The 19685-nt window shown below is 32.7% G+C and overlaps 4 protein-coding genes across 4 annotated transcripts; 3 read left to right on the forward strand and 1 right to left on the reverse strand.

The window, feature by feature from the left end:
• Positions 1 to 1593: 1593 nt before the first annotated feature.
• Positions 1594 to 2296, forward strand: LOC108819994 (F-box protein At1g11270-like). The gene has a single exon (XM_018592992.2). The coding sequence runs from the start codon at positions 1670 to 1672 to the stop codon at positions 2246 to 2248; it is 579 nt and encodes a 192-aa protein (XP_018448494.2). The 5' UTR covers positions 1594 to 1669; the 3' UTR covers positions 2249 to 2296.
• A 6426-nt stretch (positions 2297 to 8722) lies between these two features.
• LOC108820780 (protein LOL2) lies at positions 8723 to 10097 on the forward strand. Its single transcript, XM_018593786.2, has 4 exons — positions 8723 to 8970; positions 9058 to 9165; positions 9509 to 9618; positions 9907 to 10097. The coding sequence occupies exons 1-4, from the start codon at positions 8739 to 8741 to the stop codon at positions 9973 to 9975; spliced, it is 519 nt and encodes a 172-aa protein (XP_018449288.2). The 5' UTR covers positions 8723 to 8738; the 3' UTR covers positions 9976 to 10097.
• Positions 10098 to 12461: 2364 nt separating this feature from the next.
• LOC108820826 (uncharacterized) lies at positions 12462 to 13109 on the forward strand. Its single transcript, XM_018593833.2, has one exon. The coding sequence runs from the start codon at positions 12484 to 12486 to the stop codon at positions 12877 to 12879; it is 396 nt and encodes a 131-aa protein (XP_018449335.2). The 5' UTR covers positions 12462 to 12483; the 3' UTR covers positions 12880 to 13109.
• A 340-nt stretch (positions 13110 to 13449) lies between these two features.
• Positions 13450 to 18199, reverse strand: LOC108822330 (uncharacterized). Its single transcript, XM_018595374.2, has 17 exons — positions 17922 to 18199; positions 17706 to 17813; positions 17494 to 17625; positions 17341 to 17403; positions 16700 to 16807; positions 16130 to 16207; positions 15670 to 15762; positions 15494 to 15580; positions 15292 to 15393; positions 15088 to 15207; positions 14931 to 14993; positions 14627 to 14772; positions 14447 to 14528; positions 14194 to 14298; positions 13984 to 14075; positions 13828 to 13897; positions 13450 to 13720 (listed from the first exon to the last, which is right to left on the reverse strand). Exons 1-17 carry the CDS (start codon positions 18147 to 18149, stop codon positions 13661 to 13663), a joined length of 1737 nt encoding a protein of 578 aa, XP_018450876.1. The 5' UTR covers positions 18150 to 18199; the 3' UTR covers positions 13450 to 13660.
• Positions 18200 to 19685: the final 1486 nt, after the last annotated feature.

The following is a 19685-nucleotide window of genomic DNA, read 5'->3' on the forward strand; positions in this document are numbered from 1 at the left end:
AGGATTTGGGTTTTTAGTGGAATATAAGCTAAGAATCTTATTTAAAAACCGGTTCTTAGTTCTTATTTAAAAATCAGTTCTTATTTTTTTAGTTAAAAATTAAGAGATAGGTTTTTAGATTCTGTTAAGAACCTCCTATTAAACATGTTCTAAGGGGTAAGTTATGTTTACCATTCTAATTTCTATTTGTGTTATGAGGCCCATTCTGATATTCAAACCATGATTTTTTTTCTTAGAATGGGGCTTTTCCTTTTCTTTTTAGATTTAATTTTGCTTTAATAAGGTGAAGTATGTTGTAAAATTTATGAATATTTGTTATTACGTCTATGTAATTATTTAATTTTATAATTTATAAATAATTAATAAATGTATTAAGTTATTTGTATTTATTAATTGGTTTAGTAATTTAATTATGAATTATAAATATTATTGAAATGTTATTTCTTATTCTATAAATCGAAAATGAATATTTATTATTTAAATGTAAATATTAACAGAAATATATATATATATATATATATATATATATATATATATATATATATATATATATATATTTAATTTTAGATAAAAGATTATTAAAATGAAATCTTAGAAAAAGATATCTAAGAATATATTTAAAGATATTTTATTTTGAAAATATTCAACTAATATGTTAAGCTATGATGTATATTTAATAATAAATAAGTTAAATAAATTTAGTAGTCCACCAACGAATTTTGTAAGTAAAATATTTAATCTTTCTGTTTTAATAATATAGATAGACACTAAACATAAATTAAAAATTTCTTTCATAAAAATTATACTTTTTCTTGGGTTCATCTCCTAGGGTGAAACTTTAGGTTCACCAACCAATAGGAATTAGTTATTTTAGATTGATTATCTTTTGAAAAAGGAAACAAAATAATTGTCAAGTTATATTATGTTTTAAAATAAGTAAAAAAGTAAAAATAAATAAAAGTAATAGTAATTGAATAAATGTATTTAAAAAAAACTATATATAAATTTTAAGATTTAGAATTTATCTAAAGGTTTAAGATTTAGAATTAAAAAATTCAATGTTTTTATGATTTAGAGTTTGATATTTATGAATTAGAATTTATGATTTATCCAAGGGTTTAGGGGTTAGGATTAAGGTTTATGGTATAGTTTTTTGCTGGCGGATTTAAAATTATTTTTCAAAAATTATTTTTTTGTTAATTACTATTTTTATTTATTTTACATTTATTTTAAAAACATAATGCAATTTGATAATTATTTTGTTTTCTTTTTTAAAAGATATTCAATCTAAGATAACAAGTTTTTATTGGTTGGTGAAACCAGGAATAACTCTAAAAGTTAACGCAAACCACGAAAACTCTTGGTCTTGACAGTGCTTTAGAAAATAGCATAATTGTGTTTTAGAAAATATAATTTTTAATGTGTATTTAGTTAGTTAATGTCGCTATAGATAATAAGATAACAACAAAAGGAATCTTTTGGAATTTATTTCCTTGTTTGTTCAAAAAAAAGAATTTATTTTCCTTGATATACTCTATAAATAAACTGACTTGAAGATTTCCTTTCTTTTTTTCTTCCAGATTCCTAGTTCGAGTAGGATGCTTGGTTATATATATTATATATACACAATGTTGTATGTCCTTCTTTGATCAATTACATACGAGATACAATGTTGACAAGCTATGGCTCGAGGTTGGAACTGCTACTGTTGAATAAAAAACGATCGAGCTCATACTGTGTGAAATTGCTGCTGCTTCATGACGATGTTATAGAGCTCATACTAGAGAGACTTCCTGTGATGTCTTTGCTGAGATTCAAGTCTGTATCCAAGAAGTGGAAATCCATAGTCGAGGACCGTCGTTTCCAGGAAAGGCAGTTGATCTGTCGTAAGCAATTACGAGGTCCAGATTTCCTTTTCATGACCCTTCGTGATGATGGCCAGAACATAAAGAATGCTCCAATTATTTTTTCTAGGTCAGAAACAGTTTATAATATCTGGTTCCGTTCTTTGTGCCGGTCGATATGCCATGGTAGTTGTGACGGTCTAGTATGCCTCTACGACACTCGTGTAGGTATAGTGGTGGTGAATCCCGCCACTAGATGGTATCAAAGTTTACCTCCTGCCAGAATTCAACAGCTCCTCAACCAATTGTTTAGACAAGGGGTGTATGTCTCCCCAAGTCCTAAGCTTGGATTCGGTAGAGACAAACTCAAGGGCACGTACAAGCCGGTTTTCTTATATAACTAGGGATATAGCCCCGCGCAAGCGCGGAGTCGTGAATCTCTAAAAGAATTTTCGATTTGTGTTCATGAATTCGACATCTAACAACATTTTTTTAAGAATATGTCAAACATAAACCATATACCCACTCAGATTCAACATCTGATACGCTGACTAATTGACATCCTCATTAGCTATCCAGTAAATCCGCAACCTGTGTAAATGTATGAAAATAATAATATATCCCAATTTAGAAACCCCACACAATAGTAAAACCCTTTATTAAACATAGCGCAATAATATATATATACCCAGAAAAATAGTCAAGGCTAGATTTTTTAACAGAAATAAAAAATAAATCTTTATGAGCTCCTCTCAGATCTATGTGAACTCTCTCGCTCCGTCCAAAAAGTTGTGTTTCTTTTTCATTGGTTTTTCCTGTAGTTATCAGCTGTGTAAACAATTTTGTTCGCCTTCTCTTTGAAACTACCAGTGTGTTCTAATTCAAATTTGAAGTATGAGAAATTAGTGAATCCCTCCATGGCGTACAGGTCTCAGCGGATAACTTCAGAAAGTAGAACAAAGAACATAAAAAGTTATACTAATCAAGTTTTCAGTAGGACTATGAAATTATATCAAGGAGTTTCAATGATATGTGACACTGAATAGAGCGGTTTAGAGCGTAATGGTTTATCATTGGATGTGAGAGTTGAGCGACAAAGTGGGAGAGTCCTATGCCATATTCAAAGACAATGCAAAAGAATAGACGATTAGGAAGCTTTTTGGGTATGTCTGATCAGCCTCACCTTTTAAAGGTTATGTAGAAACTGAATGCCATAGGCCGCAAGTTAATTTAAAATGACCCAATAATCATTAATTCATTACATAATCACGTTCGAAAACTCACTGCCGAGTGCCGTAAAATCACCGGAAAAACGTAATTCGGACACCAACGATGACGATTTAAAATGACTCAGTCCAAAAACCGAAATTCTTAAAAACTTAATTTTCATTCATTTCATCCTATAATCGAGTAATATATTTAAAAATTCATGAAGTTTTCATGAAAATGGAAAAAACGAAGAAACTGATGTATAACTCTTGACAAATTATGAGATATCGGAGTCAATATTGCAGAAAGTCTAAAAGTCTAAAGAAGAAGATGACTTGTAAAAATCATAATTGCTTTTCATTAAATCTAATCATAAAAAAATGCAAAACACACATGTTCTCTATTCGAATCCGGGTTGTAAGCTTCTTTAATGATACATAAACCACTGCACTAAGTGATATTTAGTGATATTCATATGAATACATACTATTTTAAAATAAAAATATAAAGATGGATCCCACAAACATTTATTAAAATCTGATGTGGACACCTTAAGAAGAGAAGAAAGTGTCTCATTATATATATGATTCGTCTGGGTTTGGCCTAGACAATGTGACCACTTGTGAGGTTTTTGATGTTAGCACTAATGCTTGGAGGTATGTTCACCCTGCTTCTCCTTATCGGATTAACGCTTACAATAATCCCGTGTACTTTGATGGGTCACTTTATTGGTTAACGGAGCTTGAAAAAAATGTATTATCTTTCGATCTTCACAATGAAACTTTTCAAGTAATCTGCAAAGCACCCATTGCCCATGTACGTGACCCTTCCAGCGTCTGCATGTGCATCCTTGATAATAGCTTGTGTGTATCCGAGAATAACCGGTCCACATTAAAGATATGGTCGTTGGATTGTTCAGGCGGCAACACCAAGACATGGAAGGAACTGGTTTCGGTAGATCTAATAAAAAAATGTTCTTCTTTCTTTGGTGAATGCGCACTCTTACCAATAGCAATATTGGACAAGACTAAGTTATTACTCGGTGGTCATGAATGCACGCAACAACTGGTGATGCATGTTTTTTTTTTTGATAACCCAGTATCCGACCACTAAGCGTGATCGACTAGCCCACCGGGCTTATGCCCATGCCATTACAGGAATTTTTAAGCCTCCACTTAAGGGCCCCTGGTTACGCAAAGTGGTCTGGGAGGCGAGAGAAGCCCATGTAAATTCTCTCGTGGCCAACGCGGATCGAACCCAGGGCGGACACTCCAGCCGGAGTTCCTTTACCACTAGGCCAACACGCGTTGGTTTGGTGATGCATGTTCTCCATACCAACGAGGGTAAAACACTCTACAGGTCTGAAAAACCTGTAGGTTCTTTTTGTTATATCCAAAGTTTGTTTTCAGCTTTATCAAAATAATTCTCTCTTTCTAATCTTAACATTTTAATGTGACCCTGATCTTCTCTCCTTTGGCTTATTATATGTAGTTTACATATTCCTAGTAGTAATGTTTAAAGTATTCGTTCATATATCAATGTATCATACATCTATACTATTAAAACAGAAAACTCTTTTTTTAGGTGACCTTCTGTTTCAACAATATTTACAAAATTCTGCCACTGAAATATTTTTAAGCTATGATTTTAATTAAATATATTTTGTTTTTCTAGAAATAAAAAAATTTGAAAATAAAATATTGTGAAACAGTTACGATAAGGAATATTCAAAAAAAAAAATCAGTTAACCAAATCTTTTGAGACTATCCCTATCGTATATAAGAATGTTACTAACATAATGATATTGACAAGATCATCAAAATATCATTTTCCTTGCTCTCAAATTAGTTACAATATCCAAATTAAATCTTTTTGAAATTCAATAAAAATATCAAATGATATCAATAATATTAAAACAAAAGCACTTTTTATTTACTTACAAATAGTTTAGATTAGACCATTATATTTATTTAATTCCCTATTTTTTTCCTATAAATAACTTAGTTATTATTAAACATATATCAAATCAAATATATTATTTTAATATTTCAAATATATCTAAAAAGATATTCTTAAGCATCTTTTTAAGATAACATTTTAATAATATCTTTAAACAATTTTTTATTTCAAATGTAAATATTTTTTAATATTTTTAAAAAATAATAAAATTCATAGTTAGTATTAAGTATAGATATAACGAAAATATTTTTGATTTATAAGATGACAAATAACATTCCTATAATATTTATATTCCTAATTAAATTAATACACCAGTCAATAAACATAAGTAACTTAATCCATTTATCAACTATTTTATAATCATAAAATTAAAGAATAACATCTATTCATGAATTTTACAATATACTTCAACATATTAATATACTAATATATAATTTCATATTTTAATATACATATTTAAATTAAAATATTAAAAATAAGTCAATATATTTACCAAGTATGATACGGGTTAAATGACATATAACTAATTTATATAAGTATTTTTTGAGTTAATTTTTATAGGTTTTTCGACAAACATGTATTTTATCAAATATAAAATAATTAAACAAATATATTAACACAATTATAACATAAAACATTACATTAACTTATATATATAATTATAAAAAATGGGAATCAGATATATATAATATATAACACAGTTAAAATTAATATATATTTTAATTTCTAATGCGAATAATGATATTAAATTTTATATTTAAAAACAATTTAAAAAACATCAAAATTTTTAATAACATGGGAACAACAAAACTAAACTAAATAAATGAATATATTTTTTGCAAACGTAAATCACTAAATTATGATATACATATACAAATTATTGATGTTCAAATCTATGTCTCTTTTTAAATGCATCTTTCCAAATGTTGACGCTTGCAATAAGATGAAAAATTAGTGTGTATATCTAAGTTTTGTAAAATTGAAGCATCATATTCCTAATATATTCACATTCATCTAAAAATTCACGAGTATATATTAGAATATATTTTTGTGTAACATATTAGAATACCCTAACAATTAAGTTAAATCGGATTACATATTGGACCGGTAGTTGGTTCCTTGATTTTTAGCGGTTATTGAGTTTTATTGGATTTTAACAAACAGATTTTCAATAACGAGTTTTTCTTGAAAATCAAACCGGATTACATATAGAGTCACTGGATTTGTAGTTTAACCGCATGTCCGGGTCGGGTCTCAAAACACTGAACATAACACTTCATTTATAACATTAAAATGTAGATAAACAATCAAAAATATAAATTTATACAAAAATCATGTAATATAACTATTACACATACACACCAAAAATATTATATAAAATTAAATGTTAGAAAAGATAATCCTGTGCTTTCAAAACGCAGATCAAAATCTAGCCATTAATGATATAAAATTCAAATTTGATGGTTTTATATTTTGAGTTTAAAATTAGATATATGGCGCCTTTGGTTTTCAGTAGTATTTATAACCAAAGTTTCAAATTTGGTGGTTTTTATTTATTTTTTCTTATATAATTGTTTTGTTAATCATATTTTTTAAAACATATACCATTTATATAATACAATGTCAATTTTTATGACCATAATTTTTAAATAAACAGTCGATTTTACCTCTATTTATTTTATATGACAATACTATCAACCAAATTGTTTAAGAAATACTAAAATTATTTAATATTTTTATTAAAAAAATTGAACTCAAAATATAAACTATTACATAATTTTATAGGGTCCATAAAATTTATTATCCAACTAAAACCGAATAAAAAATAATCAATCATATACCACACATTAAATTGTACGTAATCGAATTTAATCTATATATGTCGGACCAAACAAAATTATTAACCACAATCGATCTGATCTGAATACTCATGCCTAAACCTACTTGTGAATAATCAAATAGGGACATAAATTTATAACAAAAACGGTTGTCCGCCCTCTTAAAGGCGGATCAAAATCTAGTACATTTTAACATCCAACGATAATTTAAAAGACATGTTCACATTTGCTTGGCTGGTAAATCTAATAGAAAACATGTAACGATATGTAACTATGTCTATGACTTTTTACGTTGTAACTTATAGGCTGAACAAGTTTAGTGGATGCTCTTGCAACTATGTACGGATGTACCAATATGATGGAGATGGATACGAGTGATGATCATCTCAACGTTGAATCATTAATTCACCAACGCAAGGAAGAATATCACTTTTGTTTTGGGAATTCGGCCAAAAAAATCCTAAACTTTTCAAGAATTACCAAACGAAACATGAACTTTAGATCTGACAAAAAAAACACAAAGTTGACTTGCCAATTTAGTACCCCGTCAGCAAATATAACAGGAAAAATAACATTGTGTAGACCACTAGGTTCGAATCCAGGTTGTTTAGATTAAATGGCAAGATATTTTACTACTGGGCAAGTGACTCAATCAAAGAAGTTACTAACACATTTAATTTTATTTGGTACTAATTGGATATAAAAAATTATCTAAAAACTTAAAAAGATCTTTAAAATTTCTAAAAATTGAAAAAAATAATTCAAAAAAAAAGAAAATTTTCATTTTTCGGACTAAAATTTTTTGAAAAAATAAAAAAAAATTCGAAAAGTTAATCCAAAAAAGTTATAAAATATTTCGAATCTGAAAACATATAATCAGAAACTATAAAAAATTTAAAAAATAGTAACACATTTAAAAAAATTTATATTTTCTGATTATATGTTTTCAGATTTGAAAATTTTTATGCCTTTTTTGAAATTTTTTTTCGAATTATTTTTTTTCAATTTTTCTTTTTATAATTCAAAAAATGAAATTTTCTTTTTTGGCATTTTTTATAAAAAATAAAAAATGTTTTTAATAGATTCTGATTATTTTCAGATTCGAATTTTTTATAAAATTTTTGATTTTCTTTGATTTTTTTTATCTGAAAAATGAAAATTTTCTTTTTTTGGAATTTGTTTTTAAAAATGAAAATTTTGGAAGATTTTTGATTTTTTAAAGGAAAAATAAAATTTTGTTTTTACTTTTAGTTTCAAAAATAATTTTATTAAAAAAATATATTTTCATATTTTTGGAATTTTAAAGACCTTTTAAATTTTTAGAGAATTTTTTTATATTTAAAATCAGTACAAAATAAAATTAAATGTGTTAGTACATACATTGAATGTACTAGTAGCTTAGTGGTAAAATACCTTGTCATTTGATCCAAACAACCTGGATTCGAAACCCAGTCTCTTTTTATTTACAAAACGACGTCGTTAACGTTGTCTTAACTCTCGTTTAACGGTGTGCTAATCTGGTCAGTCAATTGTAAGTTTCTAAATAATTTAAATAAGTCAACAAAAGTTTCGGTTTTTATTGGCGAGGCAAATGTACAGGATTTTTTTGGCAATTCCTGAAAATTTCAGTACCGAAATCCCCTTTTGTTTTTGTTTATTCTAAGCTAATTTCCAAATTTGATATATATATTTTTTTTCTTTGTAAATTTGAGTATCTTGTAATTTCATAGCAACTGAAGAGTATCTAAAACCGTTTCATAAATCAATCAAACTAAAAGCGGTTTTCTTGCTCGGTTCTGCTTTCAATTAAGGTCTATTTTGGGTTTAAAATTGAACCGAAAACCAAAGAGGAATAGAGTGAGTGTCCGGTTTTAGTGTACCCGAATCAATGTCATTGGTGAGTTCACCCACCAGAGTCGTTTGTGAGAGAGTGATGATCGCCAAAGCCGAGACCAGAGGCGTGATGGAAGATATGCAAACTCGGAAGAAAGAAGAGGAGGAGGAAGGTCCTCCTCCGGGATGGGAATCTATCGTTCTTCTTCCTCCTCCTCCTCCTCCGATCTCCGCCGTCACCACCGCCGAGAACTCCACTACCACCACCTCCACCGTCGAAATTCCCGGTATTTTTTTTTAAATCAGTCTGTGTTTAGAGGTTCTTCCGTGAATTATTTTTAAAAAGAAATCTCTGCTTTTTTATTGGTTTGTAGAGAAGGCGCAAATGGTGTGTGGATCTTGCAGGCGTTTGCTTTCGTATCCACGAGGAACCAAACACGTCAAGTGCTCTTGCTGTCTGACTCTTAATCTCGTTCTTGAAGGTTCTTCCTTTCTCTCTTTTATTCATTATTCACTGTTAAAAAGCTTGTATTTTTGATAATCTCTAATATTTGACTTGAATCTGTTTAGAAAGTAAGAATCTTTCTTTGTCATCATTGCTGCTCAAATCCATTATCTCTTATGTAAAGTTCTGAGCTTGGCTTGTAGATTCATTCAAAATGATATTCAGGCTTCGATTTTTCTCTTAAGCTTATGAGATTTTTGTACATCATTTATGTGATCTTTAATTCTTTTGATTGGTTAGTCTTACTACTCTTTAAGGGTAAATGTGAGATCACTACACTACTTATTGGTTTATAATCGTCTTTCTTTGTATGTACACAGCTTACCAGGTTGGTCAGGTGAAGTGCAGCAATTGCGAATTGCTCCTGATGTATCCTTATGGAGCTCCATCTGTCAGATGTTCCTCCTGCAAATCTGTCACAGATATCAGAGTATATGTTTTATGTTCCTCTTGCAAGCATGTTTACTTGGTTTTGTTTCTGGTTTCATCGATTATTGATAAAGCTAAAAGCTGAATCTCTTTGATCTCTTTAAGAACCTTATACGGTTCATTATCGTGTGTGTTTAGTCATGTCTATAAATCCAATTGTGTCTGCTTGACTCCCACTAGTTGTGAACTGACAATTCTTTTGAAAGAGTCTATACATTGAAAATAATCTTATGATGAAATCATTGATTATTTACTGAAATCATTGATTATTTACTATGTAAAATTTCAGGAAGACAACAAACGACCTCCGTGGTCTGTGCAGCAAGGACCGCTCAAAACTTTAAGCAGTGTCCGATGAGGAGACTAAGACTTAAACCGTGTTTCCTTTTTCCAAATTTTTGGATCGTTTTGGTCATAATGTTTTAAAGAATAGTATAATTTAATGAAACAAATCATCTTCAATAATCATTGAGTTTAGTAGTTTACCATTTTTTCAAATACTTAGTTCACTTCTCATTTACTCTGTTATGGAACACAGCTCAACTATAAATATATTGATTGATGTGTCCTCTTAAGCCTATGTCCTCTACATAGAGACAAGAAAGGCTGTATGGTGAACCAACTTGTCAACAAAACCAATTTAATGTGGAGTCTAATTAATCAACCCTAAAATTTTCAAAATTTAATGTAACCTTGGACAAAACATTTCTTTATGAAATCAGACCTGCATAGATGTTTGATTAAGACTAAAATGATATGGTTGTACTGAATTAATGAGTGGGCCTTATGGAATGGAACAAATTAGATTATAAACACCTTTCCTGAAAGGGTTTATTTTTCAAATGAAGAAAAAAAGATAAACACTTTCAAACTTTAAACTTGAGTTTTTTTAACCTTAAAATAAGGTTATTCTCGGAAATGCTTTTAGTGTCTTTCCTCATTTTGTCTAGATCTGGACATTTTATCTGAATCCGAATCAGAACCGATTCAAAAATATACGACCCGAAATCGAACTGAAATTTTATAAATATCTATTTGGTCCAAAATTCTTCTACTCAAAAGAAGCGGAACTGAAAAGAATCAACCTCAATATATTCAAATAAAAAAAACAATTCAAATAGGTCTGACCCGATAAGAACCAATTAATACCCGACTTAAAAACATGAAAACTATGATTTTTTTGTTATATTTTCTTTATTTTATTTTGTGATTTAGTTGAAATATCTTTTTGTTAACAATTTTTTTTATTATTTTGTAACATTTTCAAGTAACATGAAGTTTTAAATGTAAAATTTTGAATTGATTTTTTTTTACTTTTATTATTAATAGTTTATTTAAAATATTTTTAAAAATTTAAGATATATATGATAGATTTCGTCTAAATTTGATGGATTTTGGATATTTCATATTCTTTTCAGATCATAAATACTCATTTCCAATCTACCCGATAATAATTCAAAACTATAGATATTTTACAGGTATTTTATTTATGGACCTGAACTGATTCAAACCTAACTGTCTTTTGTAAACATCCAACTAAAGTTAAATTTTAAAATCATTTTTTTTAATCTCTGTTTCTTGGTTTCCAATTTAAGTTCTAAATCTCTTTTTGGATTAGGTTTATCTAAAATTTCTACTTTTCTGCCTTGTGTATTTTCTCTTAAACTTTATTGTTAAACTTATTAACCAAAGAAACTGTTGACAAAAAGAAAACACAAAAGAAAGTAGAAAGTGAATATCGTCCAACTTATATTATACTAAATTGAATTTAGTCCCCCAACCCCATATGACCTGTAAAAACATTCTTTAAGGAAAAACACTTTTTCAATTTTGGTCGATGTATCTTTAGTTTATCGTGAAAACATCTGTCAAAAAACCCTCCAAGATTTAAACTTAGTTTAAACGATCTGTCCATCTATTTAGTAGTTAAGCCCACATGCCCAAATTAAATGTCACCAAGTGGTGCAGATATATTTGTACAGTCTCAACAAGTTACGGAAGTGATGGACAGAGAGAGAGACAGTCACAAGAGACTTTCTTGCGAAGTGCAGGCATTAAAGACACGCTAAATTCCACAAAGCAATGCCTTAACCGTATTTCATATCTTCCTCCTATTTAATGCTCTTCTCTCTATTTATAATCATCTCCTCAACAAACCTAGGGCTGGGCGTTCGGGTACCCATTCGGGTTTCGGTTCAGTCCATTCGGGTTTCGGGTTTTCGGGGTCAAAGATTTTAGCCCCATTCGGATATTTCTAAATTTCGGTTCGGGTTCGGTTCGGATCTTTGCGGGTTCGGTTCGGGTTCGGATAACCCATTTAAAATGTTTTAAATTTTCAAAATTCATTATATACTTTAAATTTTCAAAATCTATAAAAAAGATAATATATTACATATAAATTTTCATAACATATATGTCAAAATACCTTAATTTAACATATAAATTGATTTTTTTTTGAATATTTGGATAAATAATCAATAGATATTTAAGTATTTTAGTGTTTTCAGTATACTTTAGCTATTTTAAACATTTACTTTTGACTATTTGCATATATTTTCTGAGTATTTTGGAAAACTTAAAGGTATCTTATATATTTTTAATATTTTTAATATACATTATATACAAAAATAATGTATATATTTAAGTATATAAATTTATTTCGGATACATTCGGGTACCCAAAATATTTCGGTTCGGATCGGGTTCGGTTTCGGTTTTTTAAATACCGAAATTTTGAACCCGTTCGGATATTTAATCAATTTCGGTTCGGGTTCGGTGCTACTTTTTTGGATCGGGTTCGGTTCGATTTTTCGGGTTCGGATGTTTTGCCCAGCCCTAAACAAACCCACTTAACCCCCAAAAAAAACATGTTCACAAAACCGATCTTTTTAGCTTCCCTTCTCCTCATCATCTTCGTCTCTGCAACTCACTCAGCTCGTCACAAGAGCGGTAACGATGGTTCAGGATTCGGAGGTGTACCCGGATTTGACGGAATACCCGGATTCGGAAACGGGTTCCCGGGGACCGGAGTGGGCGGTGGATATGGCGGAGGGTACGGTGGTCCGAGCGGTGGTTACGGAAAAGGAGGTGTGGTGAGGCCGACCGTGACTTGTAGAGTGAAAGGTCCTTGTAACGGTAAGAAGCTGAGGTGTCCGGCCAAGTGTTTCAGCTCTTTTAGCCGCTCAGGGAAAGGATACGGCGGTGGAGGAGGAGGTGGTGGATGCACTATGGATTGTAAGAAGAAGTGTATTGCTTATTGTTAGAGATAAAAAATATCGCATCTTTTATAATATATAGTCATTACAATGATTATATATTGCTGCCGTATGCTATGTTGTTCTAGCTTATAGTTGATGAACATAAGGATCCTTTTGTCTGGATTCGGATGTAGTAGTTTTTATATGCATAATATATGGTTTGTGATCAATAAATGAGGAAACTTAGCGGTTTTCTCAATTTGGTTTTGTTGTATGAGAGGTTACGAGTTTTCTTACGTTTTGATTTTTTATTATAATGTATCTTGGTCGCATTGAGATTTATAACGAATTACATAGGAACAAGGACCATTAGCATCGCTCATTGTTCAGGTAGTTCTGAGTTTGTTAGGGCTTGACCATGATATTTGTCTGAACGGAGACAAGGATTGTACATCATGAACACCCCATCAGTTCATGTTAAGCTTCCAAACAAGTAACCAGTGTTGACTTTAAGATTCGTTTTAGCCTCGTGTCAAAAATAAGAAATAAACAAAAAAATGTCGTAAAGATCAGTGGAGTGCTTTTAATTTTCTTTCAGTTTTAGTTGTTAAAGTTTCTTCAGGCTTTGGGACTGAATTTGTTTAAACAAGTTTTTTTTTTTAATTTCATGAAACACAGTACATGTCTAGAATCCACAGCATTTAGTTTTTAAAAACACACAGATTTTCTACCTCAACTCCTCTCTCAACGTTACGTAAAAGCCAAACACATTCTCAGGAAAATGAATCTCTTTCTCACGTCTAGAATCCATAGTTCATGATGGTTCTTCCATGAATAAGAAGCTTCCTCAAAACTTGAAATCCTTCTTTTTCTTGCCGTCCTTATCACGCTTCCTTTTCTTCGAGTTCTGTAACCATTCCACGAAGTTATACAACAGAGACCAAAAGAAAAGGTCAATCATCCCGCATTCATATATTATAGTAAAATATATATATCGAAAAGTCATTTAATTACCTCGGCGACCATGTCACTGAAGTCCTCTGGCTTATTGCGTAGTTTCTCCTCTTCTCTTGCTTCCTCATACCTTCCAAAATCACACAATGTAAAGTTCAGAACACTATTCTTCATCATATGTAGAGATAACAATGTGTTACTACTACTACTACTTACTTGGCAGGCAACACATTCTCCAGGGCGTCCAGCTCTTCTGGCTGCAAGCTGATGTCCACACGATCTGTCTTTTGTCCTTTCAGCAGATCAACCTGGTCATAATACACACAAATTGCATAAATTAGTAACTAGTCATAAAGCTAAATACAACCATAACTGGAACGTCTGTAGGCAATTCTCTAAAACACACAAGACTCTGAGATTGCTTACCCTTTTCACTCCAGTCTTGTCTTGAGTACCAGTTTTGATGACGTATGTGTGTGTGGGTGCCAGCAAAGCTCCAGGAGCAACACTCTCTCCCTTCTCTTCAAGTACCTTCAGAAATCAATAAAACAAACAAGCATTAAAGGACCAACCAGAAAAATAATTAACCCTGAAATATCCTTGACATCAAAATAAGAGAACATATCCCCCGAAAGTCGATAGATAAAGTGAACCTATCAATCAAAAGTAGGTTTCCTACCTGATATAGAGCCCTATCGGGTTCCTTTCTCTGCTCCTTACGAAGTTCAATTGCATCCGGTGTCTCTATGCCAGTTGGAGTACTGGAAAAAGGGAAAAAAAATCATTCAGTTTCATACTTGTGTTATATGATAAGCAAACAAAAAACACATACACCTCATCGTTTAAGGCAAAACAATACCTTGACATTGTATCAACCGATTCCATGCCGTCTTCCAGTTCCTCTTCATCCATCTCCTCTTCTTGTTCCTCTTCTTCCTCCTCCTCCTCCTCTTCTTCTTCCTCCTCCAAATCACCCCAGTGCTTGCTCTTATCAATAGGCTCATCCTAATATCACGATAAAAGAACAACCCATCAGAAAGTATCACAAAATGTGGAGATCTTGAAAAAGTTTAACAGAAAGTTCATGTCTCCACTTTTGTTGGCTTCTTTCCACGTACAAATAGAGAGTTTTAAAACAGAACAGAGGGATGTCAAAAAACTACCTCATAGTTAGGCTGATCTTGCTGCTGGACGCCAAAGACATCTCCATACAATGGACGCCCAAACTACATAACACAAACCACGGGCAGCAACAAAAATATGTTACTGAGTGGCATGGAAAAGTAAATTAAAAGAAGAATACAGAAAAAAAAAAGTTACCTCATCAACTGGAGGTTTTCCCCAGCCACCCGCATGATAACCAAAGCTAGCTCCATTTGGAATAGGAGCATTAAGACCAGGAATTTTAAGATGTGGGTAAGAAGGGGGAGGTCCATATCTCTGTTGGAGAAGGGAATTTTTTCAGTGAAAAATTGATTACACTTCAATCAGAATAATCATAAAGACGAGTCACAAAAAATTTACCTGCATATTAATTAGCCATGGGGGAGGAGCGCCTTCAGCCATACCAAGAGCTTCTTTTAAGTCATGTGACAATGTCCCTGGTTTCGTTTCCCTCAGTTTAACCTATTTCCCAAATGATTGCAATCAGATTTAGGTACACAACGCAATGAAACCAAGTAGTATAATAAATTGTATAGAGGTAAAACATATCACAGGGAAGTACCTCAAATTCTTTCCCTTCAAAATATAAATCCCCAAGAGCTGACAGCTTCGGCTTTGTTTGGTATTTGAAGAATGCATCATGGAGCACCTGAGATACGAAGATATATCTTCCTTATCAGTTATAGAACATATATATCAACATAAGCAGACTAAGCACGAGTAGTAATAGAGTGAAACCTGGTAGTCAATGTCCATCTTTCCCATCTTTGGTTGCATTCGCTCCCTTTGCTTCTGCTTCAACTTTTTACCGTCTTCTTTCTCAATGTAAGCCTGCACCAGAACCAATATAAATTAGCTATAACTAGTACAAGCATTTAGCGGCTTCCACCTTAAAAAATCCAACAAAAAATGATAAAAGAATAACTTAGATTTTGAAAATTTTATGCCGCAACAAAAAGAAAGACTAGATTGTATGACTGAGATTGAGAAGAAAGAGAATTCGTCAAAAGCTCAGAAGAAATGACCATTCGCATCCAGAAATCATCTGGAGTGGGTAAAAAAGTGAAGCCACTGCTTAGACAAAAGCTTAAGTTTCATTTTCATTTTTAATAAATGGAAAGTAGAGTGAAATAGGGAGATATTTAAATCTTTATAATGCTGATCAATTAAAGAGTAAAATCATGCGGTGACAAGTTACCTGTCTAATTTTCTGAATTCCGGTTGCAGCAATGAAATCAGGAAGATGGAATGGCGCCTTCTCTATACCACGCTTTCCCTGCAAAATTGAAGCCCCACTTAGACGCCACCAACTTAAGAAAAGAGAGAACAAGCAATATAATAATAGCTTTCAACGCAAAGAAACATGACTGTATCCTAATAGTACTACAAAACCAGATGCACCTAACAGGAAGATCAGTAAAATGCATACGAAAACAGAAAGTTAAGTTTCACCGAAGGAAAATCCACCCAGCTAATAAATAAAACGCCCTCGCAGATAATTATCAAACGTCTCCAAAACATGAACACTATATATTTCATGCATAGGAAAAAAAATCAAAAGTTCTCTTCAGTTACACATACAAGTCCAGGCTCCATGGTTATCACTTATCACAGACGTTCTCCTGCAAGAGGCACATATATATGTATAAGGAAACTTAATTTGCATGATGAGTTCTAACCCTGTTTATAAAATTCCCCTATGTGCCACACCCACAAATCACAGAAACATATAACTAGCTACAGAACCATTACTTGAAATATCACAAACCTGCAAATACTTTCTCTTCTGAGACCAGTGTCTTGGAACAGGAACTGTATTGCGATACGACTTCAAAAACACCAACAACTTTGGGTCTGCTGAAGTAGCGTCCCAGACCTGAAAACATCAACATAGAAGTTAGAAATAAATAAATAACCATCAAAAACATGCTATAGAGGGATACACAAAGAACATAATTTTCTCTAAGAAAGATATGGGCTGCAATGCAACTGAGACCATAAACATGTAAACTATAAGAAAACATTAAATTCTAAACTATTAGAGCATGATCGTAACAGCATAATCATAACAAAAATGTACAAGGGGCACAGCATTACTACAAGTTTATAAAATGTAAGATCAATTACGGTATACTCACAAAAGAAAAACTGATTCACGCATCCTATCCAGTCTTGAGATAAATTTCAATGATGAAAATAGCAGAATATGAATGCAAAGTCATGAATACAGAAAGCTTGAGATGTTACTTAGAATGAGAGACGGACACACTAGAGGTTTATAGTGCATGCTAAAGGGTAACAAAACCAGCACTAGGCGGCTACCAACAACAGAGACAAAGAAAACATCGGAAAAAAAAACTCCAAAAATCCATACTTGGAACTCACAGCAAAATATATTTGCATCCTTACCTCAACAACATCAGGCCTAGCGGACACCTGCTTCAGCTCAGCAATCTTCATCCTGCGTTCAAGCTGAGAAAAACAGAAAATTAAGCAGTGTAGTCTATCGAGAGCTTATATCAAGAAACTAACTAGAGGATGTAATTAGTTTTGAGATTAAACCTTCTTTTGCTTATTAGAGATCCCCTTCTCTTTTTGTTCATTGCCCTGATCATCCTCATCTGCCTCTGAATCCGAATTAACCTTCTTTTTCACATCTTTATTCTCCTCAGATTCATCCTTATTAGCATCGTCCTAGTAAAGCAAACAAACACGGTTCGGTTAAACTCTAAGCACTGATGATCTAAAGAACCAAAAGAAAAAGAGATCTCTACCTCAGAGGCAACAGTCTCCTTGAAACTGAACTTCTCAAAGATTTGCTTGAACTCATCGCTAAAACCATCTTCCAACTCAGGCTGCTCTGGAACATACTCGATCTCAACCTATGAGGAAACAAACAAAAAAAAAAATCATAAACAATCACAAACCCTAGAAAAATCTCCAATCCCAAGAATCGAGTGCCGAGAAAAAGATAGCAACAAAAGCTTTACCTGTGGCTGCGGATCTGCGTTCTCCTTCGAATCAGAAGCACCAGAAACGTCCGCTTCCTCTACATCGGCACGGGATGCGGCTTTGTTGCTCTTCTTCTGCTTCCGCCTGCGGCGGCGACGGTCGCTCTCGCGTGATTTCTTGGAGGAAGGGGTAATGTTACCGTTGGAAGCGTCTCCGTTGGGTGCGACGGTGTTACCGTGCGCGGCGGTGGTTGATTCGACGGTCATACTCGGCGAAGTCTTGGAGTCGGCGATGCAATGTGTGAGAGAGAGAGGAAGAAGAGAAGATATTTATATTTCCGGACCGGTTTGGTACAGTTTGGTTAATTGGTAAGTCGGTTCCGGTTCATTGATGATCAATTTGATACTTGTTTGGGTTGGTAGTAATTTGAAGAAGTTTAAAGGGCCCGGTAAGCCCAACTACACATCACATCTTACTTCTTGATTGCTCATCTTTACGGTGATTTATTATTTTAACTTTTTAGACTTTGGAGCTTGATTTCACTTTAGTTCAGAAAAAAATATTCGATTTTAGTTACGGAATGTAATGTGAATTACGAGAGGTAAGTTTTTGATACGGACTGCTTGAGAAAGGACAAGCGAAGTTATGTATAACTAGAGCTATACCCTCCAAGTGAATCACATCAAGAAGAACATGTGATGAAGCAGAGGAGAGTAATGGAGAAAGTGAAGATGGGAATCAGAATCAATCGTTTCTCTAAACATGTCCTCCTCTTGCTGTAGTTACTACGGTTTCATCTTGTGGTCTTTGTTACAAGCTGTAGGCTTCAGCCTCTCCTGCTCAGGAGCCACCCAGTCTCTTCTACTCGTCATGCCTTAGGGGTAACAAGGTATACTATACCTTATGGAACATCTAAACCAGACTTAGGCTTTATGAACTGAACATCTAAACCAGGTTTCCCGATTCAACCTGCCATCCTAAGATGGCACTGGTAAATGGTAATTGATGATCGACTGAAAGTTTGGGAAGAGAAGGATTAGCCAAGGGTGTATGTGGTTCCTGCATTTGTTCCCTACTATTCTCCTCAAGCTGAAGTAAGTTTAATTTGATCACTGTGGCTGGATATGAAAATTACAGAAGCATGTGAATCTGACAAGAATATTTGTATTCAAAGAATCCCACTAGTTTAAAAGGAAACAAATCAATAAGACGTAAGCTCACCCTAACCTATAGGTGTCAAATGGGCGGGTCGTCCATTGGTCGTCCACGTCCATATTTAAATGGACTTAATATGGACATACCCATTTTTCCATGGGTTATTAATGGACAAAATATGAATGACCATTTAAAAAATGATCTTTATGGGTTTTGGGTTTCATGGACATGGGTTGTTCAATGGACAAAAAAATCTAGGGTTTCAAAAAAAAAATTGAGTTTTTCTACCAAAACCGAGAAATCGGGTTTTTTCGCCAAAACCGAGAAATTGAATTTTCTCAGTCAAAATCGTAAAATTGCAAAAACTGTAAAATCGGGGTTTTCCGCGAAAATTGAGAAATTGAGGTTTCCCGCCAAAACCGAAAAATCGAGTTTTCCCGCCAAAATCGGAAAATCGAGTTTTCCGCTAAAACCGTAAAATCGCCAAAACCGTAAAATCGGATTTTCCCCCAAAACTGAGAAATCGAGTTTTCCCGCCAAAACCGGAAAATCGGGTTTTCCCGCCAAAACTGGAAAATCGGGTTTTCCCGCCAAAACTGTAAAATCGGGTTATCCCGCCATAACCATAAAATCGGGGTTTCCCGCCA

This window comes from Raphanus sativus, chromosome 8, assembly GCF_000801105.2.
Source record: "Raphanus sativus cultivar WK10039 chromosome 8, ASM80110v3, whole genome shotgun sequence".
Taxonomy (NCBI): domain Eukaryota; kingdom Viridiplantae; phylum Streptophyta; class Magnoliopsida; order Brassicales; family Brassicaceae; genus Raphanus; species Raphanus sativus.

Bases quoted from the DNA above. Each gene is read 5' to 3' on its own strand.
- LOC108819994 (XM_018592992.2), top strand. From the start codon at position 1,670: ATGTTGACAAGCTATGGCTCGAGGTTGGAACTGCTACTGTTGAATAAA.
- LOC108820780 (XM_018593786.2), top strand. From the start codon at position 8,739: ATGTCATTGGTGAGTTCACCCACCAGAGTCGTTTGTGAGAGAGTGATG. The intron at 9,166-9,508 runs GTTCTTCCTTTC...GTATGTACACAG, and splicing joins TCTTAATCTCGTTCTTGAAG to CTTACCAGGTTGGTCAGGTG. The intron at 9,619-9,906 runs GTATATGTTTTA...GTAAAATTTCAG, and splicing joins AATCTGTCACAGATATCAGA to GAAGACAACAAACGACCTCC.
- LOC108820826 (XM_018593833.2), top strand. From the start codon at position 12,484: ATGTTCACAAAACCGATCTTTTTAGCTTCCCTTCTCCTCATCATCTTC.
- LOC108822330 (XM_018595374.2), bottom strand. From the start codon at position 18,149: ATGACCGTCGAATCAACCACCGCCGCGCACGGTAACACCGTCGCACCC. The intron at 16,808-17,340 runs GTAAGGATGCAA...TGATGTTTTCAG, and splicing joins CTAGGCCTGATGTTGTTGAG to GTCTGGGACGCTACTTCAGC. The intron at 15,208-15,291 runs GTAAATTTTTTG...CTTCTCCAACAG, and splicing joins CATGGCTAATTAATATGCAG to AGATATGGACCTCCCCCTTC.